The 17,115-nt window shown below is 41.3% G+C and overlaps 2 protein-coding genes across 3 annotated transcripts in view; both read left to right on the forward strand.

Annotated features, from left to right (window-relative positions):
• The window catches only part of LOC139693872 (RNA/RNP complex-1-interacting phosphatase), a 31,453-nt gene extending 17,682 nt beyond the window's left edge, over positions 1-13,771 (forward strand). Inside the window, exons 8-11 of one of the 2 annotated variants that reach the window (XM_071592185.1) lie at positions 306-352; positions 2,236-2,333; positions 7,728-7,807; positions 13,066-13,771. In XM_071592185.1, coding sequence (XP_071448286.1) covers positions 306-352; positions 2,236-2,333; positions 7,728-7,807; positions 13,066-13,456 — 616 coding nt within the window. In that variant the 3' untranslated portion in view covers positions 13,457-13,771. The remainder of the gene's footprint in view (positions 1-305; positions 353-2,235; positions 2,334-7,727; positions 7,808-13,065) is intronic. The other variant, XM_071592186.1, reaches the window with a different exon arrangement.
• Positions 13,772-15,264: 1,493 nt separating this feature from the next.
• LOC139694004 (WSCD family member AAEL009094-like) overlaps positions 15,265-17,115 on the forward strand; it is a 72,360-nt gene continuing 70,509 nt past the window's right edge. Inside the window, exon 1 of the mRNA XM_071592390.1 lies at positions 15,265-15,488. The gene's annotated coding sequence lies outside the window, so the exon portion shown is untranslated. The remainder of the gene's footprint in view (positions 15,489-17,115) is intronic.

Here is a 17,115-nt window from a genome sequence, read left to right on the forward strand (position 1 = left end):
GAGAACCTTATTCTACATATACGTACACTGAAAATACAGTTGATCAGTACATAGTAACAGTCCTTCCTTCACTCCTTTCACCTTTAGCATTTGACGCTGTAGAATGCTGAATTTGTTTCATCATTGTTCAAGTGTTGGGTGATATTTCCATCAACCGTCAGGTTGCTGTGGATTTGGTAAATAGGGTGTGCCTAAAAAAATCATGTTATGCAGGTATTGGTATTGATTAAATTGACATTATTTTTTATCCTAAACTAGGCACTGCATTGCATATAAGCTGTTAATTCTCTTTTTCTGACTTTCAGGTACTTGATTGAATGTCGTGGTTTTCAGCCCGAGGATGCGATAAGATGTAAGTGTGACTAGAAGTAGACATTAAATTCCCCCATGCCATAGGGTGAGCCCATAAATCCCTGTCCAGATGATGCATGGGATAGTGGATAGTCAGAGCATGTTATTGAATTATGCTGTTGGTGCAGCCATTTTTTCATGTATCAGTTTGGGGCAATTCATACTAATTTCCTTGGTATGTTGCAGCTGCTTGTAATTTTTTTCCAAGTTGCGTGCACAGTCCATTCATTCATATCACCTGTCATGATGTTATGCCGAAGGGTAAATAGGTGCAGGATATGAGAGGGCAACTTTGAGGTGTGCCTGTGAGTGAGCTAAATGCCGCTACATGAATGTGATTTTGGTTAGTGCAAGTCCCAATTTATAATGCTGCCAATCAAGTAGGGTGCACTTTGGTAAACCATGAGCAGATGTAGGCAATCCTACCTCCTGCCCCCACTCTCCCCAAACCCCGTTCGTCCTCACTTCTGGATGACTGTTCATTGGAATGCCTCCTTCCCTCATGAGCATGCCTCCAGACAGCTTTTCAGTGAAAAATGAATAAGAAATATATCATAAAAGATAAACTAATTATTTTGATTCAATAGAGGAAAAGGTGAAGATGATTCTATTTGAGATTGAGGTTCTATTTTTATCCTTTAGAATACATAACCACTGCATAGATATTCTTGTGATATTCCTTTGAAGCAATTATCTCCTTGATTTTGTCCTTGTTCTTGAGGATAGTGCAAATTTCTAATGTATGTACATGCTAGATCAGCCACGCTCACACCTCAATGATTTTATTTTTCCTTTCTATGGTTATTTTTATTCTCTTCTGGTTGTTTGTTGTGGCTTTTTCTTCAGGGACTTTTTTGAAATCATGCACAAAATATTATTAAACTTAGCGCAAAAAATCACAAATAATGTCTGAACATTTATTTGGAAAAATGTCTGAGCACTAGCCACACTAAGATACTACAGGAGCGAGTGCTAAACAGAAAGTATTTGCAGTCATAACTCAAAGTATTGTGGGGGCAATGTTGCCTATACAGTGCATAAACTCTCGGTTATCAGTGATAATGAATGCACAATTTAGCACGGATAATCAATGCATACACCTTATTTCCATCGGTAAGATACATGGTTAATATTTTTCTCATTTGGCAATTGGTATGGACTCCCTAAAAGCTCTTATCTCTTCCCTCAATGCAATATCCTCTGTTTCCTTCACATCCATTATTTCCTTCACTCATCACATTTTTGGGTGTCTAAATTTCCTTCCTCGGCAGTAAATTCTGCATCTCAGTCCATATCAAACCCTCAAACAAACACCTATCTTCATTTCAATAGCTGTCATCCTCTCCACCAGATACAGTCATTCCTGTACTCTTTTCTGTTTGAGGCCACTGCAACAACACTGATTCCATAAATAAATACCTCTTAAAGCTTCTTACAGTTGTTGGTAAGCTATAGTAGATCAACCAACCTTTTTGTGAGAAGTCCATCAATACTAGTGCAACTGTGCTCGTCAATTCTGTAGATATTTTGAAGAGCAACCCACACCCTTTGCATTAAGGGCCGCTCTGTAAGATTTTTTACAACAAAAATATTGAAGGTAAATTATTGTGGGCATCATTTCCATAGGCATTCAATGGTGGTCACAATCTTTTGAGACATCTGGGGCACTGAGTGGGCTGTGCGTGCATTTCCATGTAATGAAGTTAAAAAATAAATTTTCTCAATGTACTGCTAGTGATACCTTAAAAAGAGATGTCTCTAGTATATTGTCAGTATTTGAAATATATAATGTGGCAACAAAATGTTTAAGCATTGTAAGTTTAATGTGCACATTTCCATTTAAAAGTTAATTGATTGTTGTCTATTAAAAAAAATGTTTTTCAGTGTTTGCTGAGAGTCGAGGGCATGGTATTGAGCGGCAGAACTATTTGAGTGACTTGAGGACATTGAAACCTGGCCATCGTTCTCCCAATGCCATACCAGTGAGTTTGTTGCATGACATGTAAAAATTAGGCTAAACTATTCTTCTTTGTTATCATTTGTTATTATTCTCATCACTGTAATATGCAACCAGCTGTTAAGTTAGCAATAAGCTGATGTTTAATTCCATTATCTCCAAGATAATGTGTGCATCATATATTTATTCACATTAATGTTTTTAATGCTTCTGATAATATAACCAATTTTCTTTCACCTATGTTTAATAGCTGTAGCAACTTGTGTTAACGTGCCATGACTTCATTAAGTAATAAGATTCTCAATGCAAAAAAATATGCCATGAATAAATGTGTATGAAGTTCACAGTAGCGGACAAAATCACAGAAACACACAAAAAAGAAAAGAAACTAGCTAGTTTTTTAATTATTGGTGGTTCAAGCCACCTTTCTCGAGGAAGAGAAGGTAAGAACTGCAGAAAAGGTTATAGCAGAAGGGGCTGGAAACGCTGGATGGAAGAGGAAGATAAGGAAAGGTTTGCAAGGGGAAGAATTGGGAGGGATGTTTTTAGAAATGTGGGAATAATACGGAATGTGCTGGGAGTGGAGGGTGAATGAAAATATATGAAGGTTGGGGTAATTAATGGTTTTTGAGATTGGCGGGTCTGTATGCAAGAGAGGGGCATTAGGGCAGTCGGGATGAGGTGGCGTCATTGTCATGTAAAATAGGGAACAGTTCTTTAAGAAAGGTTTTCAATCTGTGGGATCCAGGGAAATAAGTGGTGCAAAGGTTGAGTTCTGCATCCGATGTGGGGTTGTCTCTCTGTAGTGTGAGGTCAGGTGGAGTGGTGAATTTTATTTTGTTGGAGCTTTTCTGGGACGCGTCTTTCTGTGGTGTGAGTTCAGGTGGAGTGGTGAATTTTATTTTGTGGGAGCTTTTCTGGGTTACTGCATTGGTGGAGTGCATGGTGTAGACAGTGGAGGCATTTGCTGAGGGTGGCTGTGGTGTTGCAAATCCAATGTTCGTGGATAGGGAGAGAGCTACGAATTGAGCGTTTGATGTGAGAAGGAAAGCTGGTGAAGTGTAGGATTGCTGATGGTTAGTGGTTTGATATACACTTAAGTGATGAATTTGTTGTTGTGAAGTGAGATATCTGTGTCAAGAGAGGTGATGGTAGAGTCTGAAATGGAAGAAGTGAATTTAACTGTGAAAGAAGAATTTAAGGCTGATAAGAAATGATTGAGGGACTCAGGGCCATCTGCCCAGAGAATAAAAATGTCGTCTATGTAGCGGACCGAGATAAGAGGTTGGAGGGGTTGTTGTGAAAGGAGTCTCTTTAAGGTGGCCCATGAAGAGATTGGCATATGATGGAACCATCCTCCTTCCCATCACTGTGCCTTTGGTTTATAGATTGAAAAAATTTTTGAATGAAAATGCATTTTTTGTTAGGACGTAAGTCAGGCCAGTAGATTACGTACAATTAATATATCCGGACTACCTTGACGTGGTGGAAGGGCTTGTGTGTTCCGATGAACCCTAGAGCTGTGCTGGTGGGAGTAATAATAATTGCTCCTGGTAATGTCACCCATGCCAGAATATGACGTAAAGGAAGATAGCTTAGGTACAGGCATACTAGACGATGAGATAGAAAGGGAGATGAAACTAAATAAGGCCATGGGGGTGGATAACATTTCTGCAGAACTATTGAAATGTTTAGGAAAAAGTGGGAGGAAGAGGCTATATGGGCTAATTCATAGTATTTATGAGGAAGGAATCTGGCAGGAAGACTTTATGAGATCAATTTTAGTTCCTATTCCAAACAAGATAAAGGCTACATCATGTGAGGACTACAGGACAATAGTTCGATATCCCACGCAACTAAAGTTGTTCTCAGGATCATAAACAAAAGGATAGAGAGTGGGGCAAACGTTAACTTAGGGGATGATCAGTTTGGGTTTAGGAAGGGCAGAGGTACGTGTGATGCCATTGCAGTAATGAGATTATTAATCGAGAGGAATATAGAACACAACCAGGAGGTATTTGCCTGTTTCGTAGATTTCGAAAAAGCATTTGATAGAGTGAATTGGGAAAAACTAATGAGTATTCTGCAGAAAATAGGAATAGATTGGAGGGAAAGGAGGCTAATCCGCAACCTGTACATGTCTCAGACTGCTTAGGTGCGGGTGGGAAACGGGGAGTCTGGATGGGCAGTGTTAGGAAGAAGTGTAAGGCAGGGTTGCCCATTATCATCGTTGCTGTTCAACCTGTATGCAGAGGAAATGATTAAAGAGCATGGAAAGAACTGGAGGTAGGAATGAAAGTGGGCGGGGAATTGGTAAAATCAGTTAGGTTCGCTGATGACCAAGGTTTAGTTTGTCAGTCAGCCAAGAGGTTGCAAGCATTGCTGAGGGCATTGGAAATTCATTGTGAAAGGTATGGGATAAGAATCAATATTAATAAAACAAAGGTTATGCGATTTTCTAGAAAGAAAAAGGCTAAGCTAAACAATAAAGTAGGAGGATAAAAACTAGAGCAGGTAGAACAGTTTACGTATCTAGGTAGTGTTTTGGACCAACACGGTCAAAGTAGTAGGGACGTAAGGAGAAGAATTGCGCTAGGAAATGAGGCTTTCACGAGGAGGAGGGAGTTGATGACAGGGATGTTGAGTAAGGACTTTAAGAAAAGACTTATAAAAACTTTGATATGGAGCATAGCTATGTACGGCGTGGAAACATGGTCATTGAAGCTGGAGGATAGACGTAGACTGGACGCAGGCTGGAGGCTTTTGAAATGTGTGTGTGGAGAAGAATGGAGAAGGTGAAATGGACAGAGAAGAAAACAAATGAGGAAGTACTTGGTATGGTGGGCGAAGAGAGGGGATTGTTGGGAGAAATCCTATGGAGGCAGGAAAAGTGAATGAAGGGGGTATTGACCAGCAGCGGGATGTATAAGACTGTAACTGAGGGGAGAATGTTAGGCAAACGAGGAAAGGGAAGGAACAGGATAGGGATGTTGGACAGGATGAAGGGAGGAAGAAAGTACTCAAAGCTGAAGAGGGATCTGATGTTGAGTAGGATGTTGTGTTATGCTAGGGGTCACAAATTATTTAATTAGTAATTATGTCCTTCCAAAAACCTACCTTAACCGGTAGATTACCTAATGAATAAAAATATATTTACCTATAATTATATATATATATATATATACACATATACATATACATATATATATACATATATATATCTATATATATATATATATATATATATATATATATATATATATATATATATACATATACATATACATATATATCTATATATATATATATATATTATACATATACATATATACATATATATATATATATACATATATATATATATACTCGTATATATATATGTATACAGGGTTCGTCCGGAAAATAAGTGTACTGATTTTTTCCCGCCGCTCCAGGCGCGCCCAGCACCGCTCTGATGGGCTGCGATTGGAGGGGGGTATGTTGGCAAGCGACGCTGAAAAAGGCAGTCGGCTCTGAGCTGTGGTGTAGTGAGGAGCTCTGTTAACGCGAACCTCCACGCTCGACCCACGTCACGGAACGCGATGCCAAAGTTTTTGGAGCAGCGTTATTCCATCAAATTTGCGGTAAAGCTTGGGAAATCGTCTACCGAAACTGTCGGTATGATTAACCAGGCTTACGGGGAGTCAGCCATGTCCAGAAACATGATCTTTCGGTGGCACAAGATGTTCGTGGAGGGCAGAGAAGAGGTCGACGACGAACCACGGCCTGGACGCCCATCAACGACACTCACCGACGAAAATGTGCGAAAATTTCGCGATGTACTGAACTCTGAGCGTCGTCTTAGTGTTCGGACAAACTGCAAATGCTGCATTTTACGTCCAAGTGCTCGACAGGCTTCGAAAACGAGTCGCCCGCGTCCGGCCAGCGATCAAAAACATCTGGCGGCTGCATCACGACAATGCGCCGTCTCACACCACGCTTGTCGTGTCGGACTTCTTGGCTAAGCACGGCGTGGCAACGCTGCCGCACCCGCCCTACAGCCCGGACTTGAAACCACCGGACTTCTTTCTGTTCCCGAAGATAAAGAGGAGTTTGAAAGGAACACGATACGGGACTTTGGACGCCGTCAAAGAGGCCGTGACAACGTGTCTTCGAGAGGTTCCCGATGATGCCTTTGCAGGAGCGTTCCAGGAATGGGAATGCCGCTGGAACAAGTGTATTGACATACAAAGCGAACGGTAACTACGGCCGTGTAAATATAATGGGAAGAGTTCACCCCAGCCGTACTCTTATAAATGGGCAAAGGATGGGTGGGGGATATTGGAGAAAATAGAAACAGTAAATCGATAAAAATAATAAAATTAAATAATTAACTGAAAATAAGAGTAACAATAAATATAGTAAAAAACTGAAAATAATTGAAATATTTAAATACCGCAAACGGTTAGAACAATGAAATGGAGGGGAAAAAAAATTATTATTATTATTTTTTTTATACTAAAAAAGTGAAAATTAATCACGCATTCTCTAGCTTGGATGTACTATGCAGCAGTGATCCTTGCTAGTCGCATACACTCTCACCCTATCAGGGCTTACGAGAGGTTTCCCTCTGTGACAGGGGCCCACCAATCACACGTATTGAAATAAAATTAAGAAATATAATAAACGAAAAATGATCACGCACTCTATAGCTCGGATGTACTATATAGCATTGATCCTTAAGCAAGGGATTTTTTTTGCATTGTCAGGGTGATTGATACCTTATAAACAGCAAAGTGGAATCTGTGTAGTGAAAGTTGCAGAGGAACAATTAAGCACCTTGGATGAATTAGGAAATATTTTACTCTGCTTCAAGAAATAATTTGTTTCTGAAGTCTGCCAATATCTGAGAAACTAGAATTTCTTTTGAAAGCCATTCTTTTATTAGATAATGCTCTCTCTAATCCTTAGCAAGGGTATCCTGATTTCATCTGATGAAGTGATATTTGCAAATTTTTGCCTCCGAATATGACCTCAATTTTTTAGTTAATTAATGGAGTGATTGCTTTCATGAAGGAGCACTACCAATGAGAACTGCTAAATTGAAAGGACTACTTTCATGAATTGTTCTATTCTAGAGCAGATTTTGTGTTTCTCTAGTTATCGTCCTTGTCACTTAACATCCAAATATTTAGCATCTGGACAGGAATAGAATATTATTTCTTGCGAGTGCATTTTAAAATTTTTTTGTGTTGTCTATTTTTGTGAGGTGGCAAAGCTTCATATTAAATTATTTGTACACCATTGTATTTGTTGTCCTAATGAAGCTATATGTGCTTATTTTACATTTCATTTGTTGCCTGTCATGTATGGAAGCCAGAATAATGAAGGCTTCAAGAATTCAACAATGTTCCCTGTATGCTCTCATTTCCCTTTATAGCATGCAGAATTTCTTAATATGGAAGAACAACGACGTGCCAAATGGAATACAGATGCCACAATTGACTCATTGAGGCCAAGGTCAGATATCCTTCAGTAAAATTAGATGAATTATTCTTCATTTGTTGGAAATTTGAACTTCTTTTGCAGCTAATTGATCATAAATAATGAAAACATACAAATGAGAGATTTTGTTAATGTAGTGAGTGTGTGTGTGTGTACCTGTGTGTTTGTGTGCTATATCATTATTTTTTTATTAGTTATTTTTTATTAACACGTTTACAATTGTGGAATAATCTTCATCATATATGATATCCAAAGAATTACAGACAATCAATACAACATACAATTACAGACAATTTTTATCATATACCCTAGTGATATGATCTTCATAATATACAAATTGAGTAGTATAAATTAAAAATTTTTATGAATGGAATACTCATTCTGGTCCTGCTAAGCCAGTCAGCTCTGGCTTGACAGCAGGTGCCATGTAAACAAAAATGATAGCTTAAGTGTTGCGATTATAAAGCTACATAATTAGTATTATCAATCATCAAAATAGTTTTATTATTATTATTTATTGTTTGGTAAAAAAACATTTTGCAGAATTATGATTGCAGCATCAAATATTTTGGAGGAAATCCATGTTTTCTGGAGTGGCTGGCTGCACAGGGATAGTTTGCTCCCATGGGATTGAGACCCCTGCTTGCAATCATCTCTCCCTTCACTCCTGCCGCTCCGTTCATGGGGAAGGAAAGCACTACGTGTTGATAATGTTAATGGCGGCTGGACAATGATCTCACTGGCCTGATGATTGGCTGCATAGACGATGTCCCTCTCATCTCCACACTTGTAATGAGCATTATGAGTCCAGAGCATTGCACAATAAAGCTGTGGCCCAAAAAGTCTGCCGCCACAATTAAAACCAGTAGGATTAAAAGAAAAATTCAGCCAAATGGTTGAGGGATAATGACGACATTGGATCGATGAGAAAAGGAGTAGGTTTGTGAATTGTGTAGAAGTGCTATGATTAATAAAACAAGGCATAAATAAATAAATTAGAAATAAAACATGCATAACATTTTGTTGAGCAAAAAGGGTGGGAAGCCAGTACCCTAGCCTCTGCACCAACCCAATCCCCTCGGTTCTGGTGCCAATAGGTCTAGTAAATGAATAGGCCTCAAGCATGGGCATTTTTAATGGGTAACAAAATGTAAATGCTAAATGGCATCCAATCTCTAATGGAAAATTTCAAAATAAATGATACATTTGCAAGGTGGGACCAAATCATGACTTAGATTTCATTGTAGAAGGTATTTCAATTTAGCCATACTTAAAGAGCATGCAATATTTTGCGTATTTGCTTAAGGGTATCCATGCAAGCTTCTTTGATGGCACTTAGGGTCCCATGGTGTTGTCCTTTGAGGGAGGATTTCAGTTTTGACAAATTTTCAGTGATAATGGTGTGCAAGGCACCTTATCAATGCAATACAAACTGCGATCACGCAGGCACTTAACCGATGGTCTGAATTTAGCACTTGAGACACACATCTGGAATAAATTGTTACTTATACTTTTTACGGAAACCTTGTATATCTCCATAAAAGATTATATTTTGTGGCATAATGAGAGTTATGGGGAGTAGATTCTTGATTATCCAGGATGTTATGGACATTTCTGTCAGAGATAGAGAAAATCTTGATAAATCTATTCTCAACATGTAAAATGTAGGCATTGCGTATTGGCGTTTGATGATTTCTTTTTTTATGACCTGTAGAATGCAATTTTTTTCCATTTTTTTCGTAATGGCACCAGTCTTTGGATCACATGATGGATGAATTGTGCTGGGCAGAGTACAATACAACTTGTACATTGACATCGGACACAATATACACTCTTATTAACAAAGATTGTGCTTGGTATCTGTACAAAACTTTTCCAAAAATCTATACACGACATATCTTCATTGAAGTACATTATTCCTCTAAATTGCTTATCTGTCATGATTGCAGGGAGTGTACACAGGGTCTATGTTCATATATTACTTCCCACCCAAAAAAATTCTGGTATTTAGTTAATCGCCACCGTGACCATCCATGAATTCTAGGTACACTCTCTCATAAAAATGTAATTGCCATTGGATCAGATAGGCTAACTTTCTTAATTTATTTTCTGAATTTATTATGTATCCTTCCAAACTATCCTTTACTTATGCTTACTCCCTAATGCCTAATGTTAATCACTGCAGTTCCCAGATGCAGACCGATTATCAGCAGTTTTTGAATACCCATGAAAAATCCCCATTCATTGTTCTCCTGGCCCTGATGGTCTTAGTCCCATATTCAGCCGTAGCTGTGCATCCTCTCTTGCCTCATCTTTAAGTCTACTAATGTATAACTGGTTTTCCCTTGGCTCTTTTCCTGCTCAGTAGAAAATCGCAAGCATCATTCCAGTTTATAAATCTGGTCCAAAGAATGATGTCTGTAACTACTGTCCTACCTCCTTGCTTCCTATCCATTCTGCTGTTGTTGAGAGAATTACTCTAAACCATCTTTATTATTGTACGTATACCTTCTGACCAACAATCAATATGGCTTCCTTCCCGGTCCCTCATGCCTGACCAGTCTTGCAGTTTTTCAGTACCATTCTGTCGTCTCAATAGCAAAAATTGCACAACTAGATGTGATCGTTCTTGACTTCTCGAAAGCGTTTTACTCTCTCAGCCACAGGCTTTTCTTCCACAAGTTCTTCCTATGGTTTTCCCTCAACTATACTTTTCTTGATCTGCTCTCAAGCTTCCTTATTAACAGATCTCAACGGGTAATACTATCTGGCATCTTGTCTCTTTGGTCTACTGTAACATCTGGAATTCCCCAGGGTAGGGTCATATCTGTTCAATCTGTTTAGTGATGATCTTGCCTCCCCCATTGATCCCCCACAAGCCGAGATACCCTTATTTTTGCCAATGTCTGTAAAGTATTGATGCAAATTCTTAAAGTTTCAGATTGCCATAATCTACAGGTTGCCTTAAACAAAACTTCTGGATGGTTTAATATGTGGAAACGTAAACTAAATCCAAGTAAATGCAGCATCATATTGATTGAGTTAAAAAAACACCCTGTTAACTTTAAATGTACCATTAACTCTATCTCTCTTAATCGCTTGTCATCAGTAAAGGATCTAGGAATTTTAAAAGTCTTAACTTAATTTCAATGGGCACATTCAAACAATCGGAAATAAATCTATCTCTATTAGGCCTTCTCTACAACTTCATGGAAATAAGTGATCCAAGAGCATTACACTCATATTTTTCCATGATTGTCCTTCCGCTCATAGCTTATTGCTCACCCATCTGGTCAATGTCAAAACCTACCAACTTGGCTACATATAATAGCGTTCCTAATTTCTTCACAAAAATGGTAAAATACCAGATCCGAGATCTTCGTAATTCCTCAGAAGATGTAATTTGTCTTCACTTTTCACCTCTTAACTTCCCAAACAAATGGTAAAACCTAATTTAAAGTTAATTTTTTAACAACACAAATAACTTGCTCATTAACTGCTCTGAATTGGTCTTCCTCATCAACTTTAGTGTACCGCCACGACCCACCTGCACACACCCATTACTCCACATCCCCACTCCCAGATTATCACTAGTTAAACGCTTGTTTCTTTTGCCTCTCCTCTTTGTTGAACTCACTCCCTGAGCCGTGGATCCTTTTTTGCTACCCTCCCGTGTTTACTGACCTGTCTCTTGACCATCTCTCCTTAATTAGATGAGAATTGTATCTTTGTTATTTCTGTTGTTAATTATTAATATTTGTGGTTTGTTGTATGTATGCATCCTTATTTGTATGTTGTTACATGCTCCACTTTAAATTGGCAAGTTACTGCTGTATGTGTTCTATTTCCAAAGTAAAAAAAATAAATAAAAATAAAAAGATAGGGAGAAGTGCAAGCGCTAGAGTTAAGGAACTCAAAAATTGTCCAGAGAAGAAGAAATAGGGCTCAATGTTTGCTAATCACTTCATAGGGAAATAACAACAGAGCAAAGGACAAGTATACTAGCAGAGGTGCATTTGCGAAGTGTGTTTGGGGCAATGGTGGCTGGAGTGGTTGAGTGTGGTCACCACCCCTCACACCCTCTCCTCTTCAGGATGTGGTAGTGTGTGCCAGACCAAATGACAATGAACTTGATATCACCAGGTGTAACTTTGTGGAAATTATGAAAATGGATAATTAAAAAATAGCTATTATCTACACTTTCATGCACAGGACTATGCTATAGTGTAGTGAAATGTCTTGTTTCACATGACGATAAACATGTGGACAATACAATGTTATTTTATTAAATATGAATTACTGATAATCAGTTGGTGCACATTTTTTTACCCTTTCCCCTCCATTCTGCATGATGCCCGCTTCTAAAGTACCCTCGGTCCATTCCCTGCAGTTCTTATCAATTTTTCCTTCAGACCATTTTCCGGCCCAATTGTAACCCCCTTCCCTCCCTCCATTTTTTCATATTGATACGTAAACCAGAGTATTCTAAGACTGTGTGCCTGAAGATGTCTGAACTAAATAAAAACCAGGTTGTAGTAATTAAAAATCATTAAGTAAGTTTAACCAAGTTATTTTCATTATTTCCATGATTAATAATTTCCACAAAATAAAGCCTGAAATCATTTCCTTTGTTTGAGTAGGGTGTAGGTGATTAGTGTAATCATCATTATTAATAGCTCTAAACATCATTAGTAATAGCATTTTTGAAAGAGTAATGGCTCCAAAGCCAGTGTGACTGCTTCTTCTGCCATCACTTCCAAGTCACCCATTACCTTAATTGACTCCCATCTGCCTGCAGCAAAGGGGGACTTGCATGAAAATGCACTCTTTCCACAGCGGTACCGCTTTTGGGCTTGGGCACACTATAATGTGCAGTGGACAATCAGCCATTGGTCATTCAACCAGTCCCCACTTGTGGACTGCAGTAGTAGAGACCATCCATCATCACTTGTGCACATAGTACATATAAAATAAGTACTATTTGATAATCATAAGGATATCATCTGTGACATTTTTGTTGTAACTCTGTTTTTTATCTAGCTGTAGTTGAAATTGCTATACTATTAACTCATGCTTCGATTTTGAAGGAGCCTCAAGGAGGGGTGCTCCTTTCATTCATAACACTTACAGATCATGCTATTGTTATGGATCAATGTTGACTCATCACTGGCAGGGTATGACAAACACATTTCACAAAGTGTTTCACTCTTCTGTATCCAAGCAACCATGTGCCCATCTTGGTTCATTAAGGTTTTTCTTTTGTCATCAACCAGGCATGATCGCCGTGACAACATGAGACAATCATCATTCCTGCCTTCTGCGAATAGACCTCGATGGGCGCCGCACAATGGCCAGCAACCCGACCACACTGACTACCAGTGGCGCCACAATGGCCAACAACACCATCAGACTGACTCCCAGTGGTACCACAATGGCCCCCCATCCCATGTGTGGAGGGGGGACAGAGTGGCCCAGTGGCACCATCCCCCATCCTCTCAAAACATGGGTGACTCATCTCACGCTGAAGGCTACCGTGAGCATTATCATGGGCACCAGCATCATCACCATCATTATGGCCATGATGACAACTGGCGACGTGACCACCGCTCTTCTTCATTCGGTCGCTATTTTGAGGGAAGTAGGTATACCAGTGGGCACCATTAAAGGTGAACACTGTCATCTGGAGAATAGGTGGCGTTTCGGTGCCTCTGCGGTTGGATATCTGAACCTCACTTTTGGCCATTGCCATAGACTATGCTATTTGGCAGGATTTGGTTTGGTTGGGGTGATGTAATTGCTAGCTTGTTGGATTGTACAGTAATATTGTTTTTGGCCCAGTTTACCAATGGATTGGCAGGATTTTTTTTTATTTACAAACTTTTTTATGAAACCTTTTGTATCCACTGAGATGTATTCAAATTTTTAACATGTGATTTGCCAGAATTTTTCAAAATACAAAATGTGTGGAGATATTTTTTATGAGGACCTTTTTCTTCCATGTCCCTGTCTATCCCTTCTCCATAGTTGAAACCTGAAACATGGTGGTCGGGTTTATATTTTCTGATGACCCTTAGGGCTCGGCTAATGGGAGCAGTGATAATTACTCCCAGTGATACTAAATATCATTTACTCTTTACGGTCATTTTAAGTCTCATTATTCCCTCATTTAACGTGTTCAAAGAAATTTGCAACAATGATGAACCTTGTCTAAGAGAATATTCCATAGAATTTCAAAAAATAAACAATGTAGGTATAACCACATGCTCTATATCACCTTAAAGAATAAAGTTACCCAAAAGCGTTTAGATTATAAAAGATTCATGTGCGAAGATGATGTAAACACCTTTGCCAGGGATATTAACGAATCTTATGAAAGAGGACATGCAGCGATGTCCAGTGTGAATCACGACAACCTTGAAACATCCGTTAACTTTGCATCTGTGCAGGGCCTTTCTGTTGCGGAAAGACTTTTTGCGATCAGATCTTTGGAAAATTCAAATGTAATGGTCGATGAAACCATTCAAGAAGTAGTTTGGTGTTGTAGACGGGAAGCAAGTAGGAACTACGTTCGACACGGGCAAGTCGAGCGCAGTTCCGACTCTACTAGTGTCGGATGATTTGCTGAGCGAGGGAACATGCTACAAAGATGTGTGTAAATTATTCATCTGAGGTAGTCATTATTTAAATGTTTCCCTATGTTTAATACATCGGAATATATTCTACCAATGGGCGCAATCGAGACACATCTATGAATACACAGTATGTACGTAGTAACGTTAAAAAATTCGCGAGATCCCTGAAAATTTGGGTTAACCTATAAATTTGGCTTAAATTTGTTTTTTTTTGCATTAGCGCTGCTCTGGTTCACACCAACGGTTTCGGCGCGCCCTCGAGGCTTGGCTCTGAATTGGGCCCGGGGCCGTGGAGTCCGATGAACTGAGTTACCACGTATGCTCAAACGTTTGGTGCTCCGAATTCTCGGCTGTGGAACGAAATCAGTTCTTCTGATCGTCATGTTCGACACTGGTATTATTAGTTTTCCAGAATCCGAACTAACGGCGCACTAGTGAACTATGTTCTTCGACCGACACCAGATATGCTTCAAGAGAAATGCTCACTTGTTCACCCGAATATTCCCCTCCCAAGCGTTCCCTCCCCTTTACGTGCTGTACACCACCCAGGGACAAGCGATACCAACTCGCGGTGAGGGATCCCCGGGTAAAGCAAGCAACCGTCGCCGTCGATACTCCGTCGAATGAGCGTCCCGGCACTCTCCCTTCCCCTCCGCCGCGACGTCTCTCTAGATCCCCGCACCCTTCCCAGAGAAGCAGCACCTGGCCGTCGTGCGCTCGGAGGGGGTTGCCGCGGCGCATGCGCCATTCCCCCCTCCTCGTCCCTTCCCGGGGGCGGCTGCGCGTCGTTCAGTGTGTGAGTGCTCTCGCCGGTGACCGGGAGGTCGCTGCCAGTGCTTGCTCATCCTCGCCGGAGGGTGCGGCCCCTCCGCCTAAGCAGCGTGTGTTGTGGTGGTGTGGTGGCCGCTGATGGCGGCGAGTGTGTTGGCGCGGTGCCCGCGCGGATGCGACCGTCGGTGAGGTGGGAGCGGGCGAGGCTCGTCGCCACAATGGTGCTGCACCACTCTGCGCTGGCCAGGATCAACGCCCCGCCCAGGTCCGCCTTCACGGGCCGCTACGGCAAGGTGAGAGCGAGGACCGTCGGGGGGCGCTCGCGGACCCCCGGGGGAGCATTCGGTCTCCCGGGTCGCCAATCGATGGCGCGTCGGGGCACCGCCATTCGAATGCTCCGCGAACAGGGGTGGCGACTGGGTGCCCTCGTCGCCCGCCCACGCGGCGAAAGATGCTCAACGAATGTGCTGCTGGTAGTTTACAAAAGTAGATTCGAACTAGGTGACCCGATTTGCGGCTTCGGTTGGCCAAAGAAATGATACGGTATGAAACGATGTGAGTGACCGTATAACAGATTTTCTTAATTCCTTGCTAATTTGGTTGCTCCTGAGAAACGAATGTGTGGACTAGTCCATCTTAGGCTTGAATTAACGATGGGTGAAAGCGGAAGGCGAGTTACAGTCAAATAGAACTGGCGCTCTTAAAATCACTGTCCGTGTTTGCGAATATTGACAGCGACACATTAAATGGCAAAAGAACCGTCGACTATTTGGGAGCAACTCCACCTCGAGTTCACGTAAGCGGATTCGATAGTTTCTCCGAAAGGCCTCGATTATCCAGCGAATTTCTCTTGAGCCGCCCCTCCGTTGAACGGTGTCCGTCGGCCCTTTGCCGCCGGCGATCCCTTTCTCGCGTCGCCGTGCTTGGGGAACTACGCCGCGCCCCCGCGGCACGGCATTTAATTTGAATGAACATGTCAACAACGGTGTTGACGCGACACCACCAGTCGCCACATTTCATAACACCACGAGTCGCGCAAGTATTTTCATAACGTAAATGCAGCTAGCAGTTTCCGCCAAAAAGTATGGAAATATTTGCTGGTATTAATATGGGCATTAGTATGGAATAAATTAAAACTGAAGTTAGGTTTAGTTTGTCTTGTTGGTTTGTGCGGCCTTTTAAGACTATTTAGTCTAGCCTCTTTAGTGAAAAATATTGGGTATGAAGACTCGGCCCAGCCCTGCACTGTTGTCTTGACGTCTACAAAGGGCGGTACGGTCCCTACGCATGGGCGGAAATAGCACGATCAATTTTATTCACGATGAGTAATCACTTCAGTTTGTGAGACTGTGTGAACTCGGTTCATTTCCTTTCGGAAGCATTTCTCACCTCATCGAAAATACGCGACGTATTCTGTAGGTGCCCCCCTCCCCCTGGGTTCTTGCTCTTTGCTCCGGACGGCCGTGGGAAGGGAGCGCGGGAGGGGAGTAGCAGGGCCCCGGGAGACTCGCCGTAGAGCCCGCTTGTGTTCTCAGGCACCCCCTCACTGTCGACCCTTCCGAATCGCCTACCCTGGCTCTTCTCCGCCCACCCTCCCCACGACCCGAATGCCCCTTCTCCGTGGGGGGAGTGCTCCCCACGTGCCATTATTGACGCCACCCGACCATGACGCACCACGCACTGCTATGCCCTGCATGTGCATATTTCCCAGGTAATGGATCGCAATCGTTTCTCAAGATCGATTCTCATCCCATATGCGAACATTTCCCATTGATTTCGTTGTAAACTCAGCAATCAGCTTTGGAGATACATGGCTGGTGACATAACACCCTCCGCCACACGTCCTTGCGGCGGCTTGCGAGGATTTATTATGTAAATGTAGATAGGTGAGGTGCCTTTGTCTGACTGATCTCTGCAGCT

Source organism: Hetaerina americana, unplaced genomic scaffold, assembly GCF_022747635.1.
Source record: "Hetaerina americana unplaced genomic scaffold, ioHetAmer1.1.p SCAF_5, whole genome shotgun sequence".
In the NCBI taxonomy this organism is placed as follows: Eukaryota; Metazoa; Arthropoda; class Insecta; order Odonata; family Calopterygidae; genus Hetaerina; species Hetaerina americana.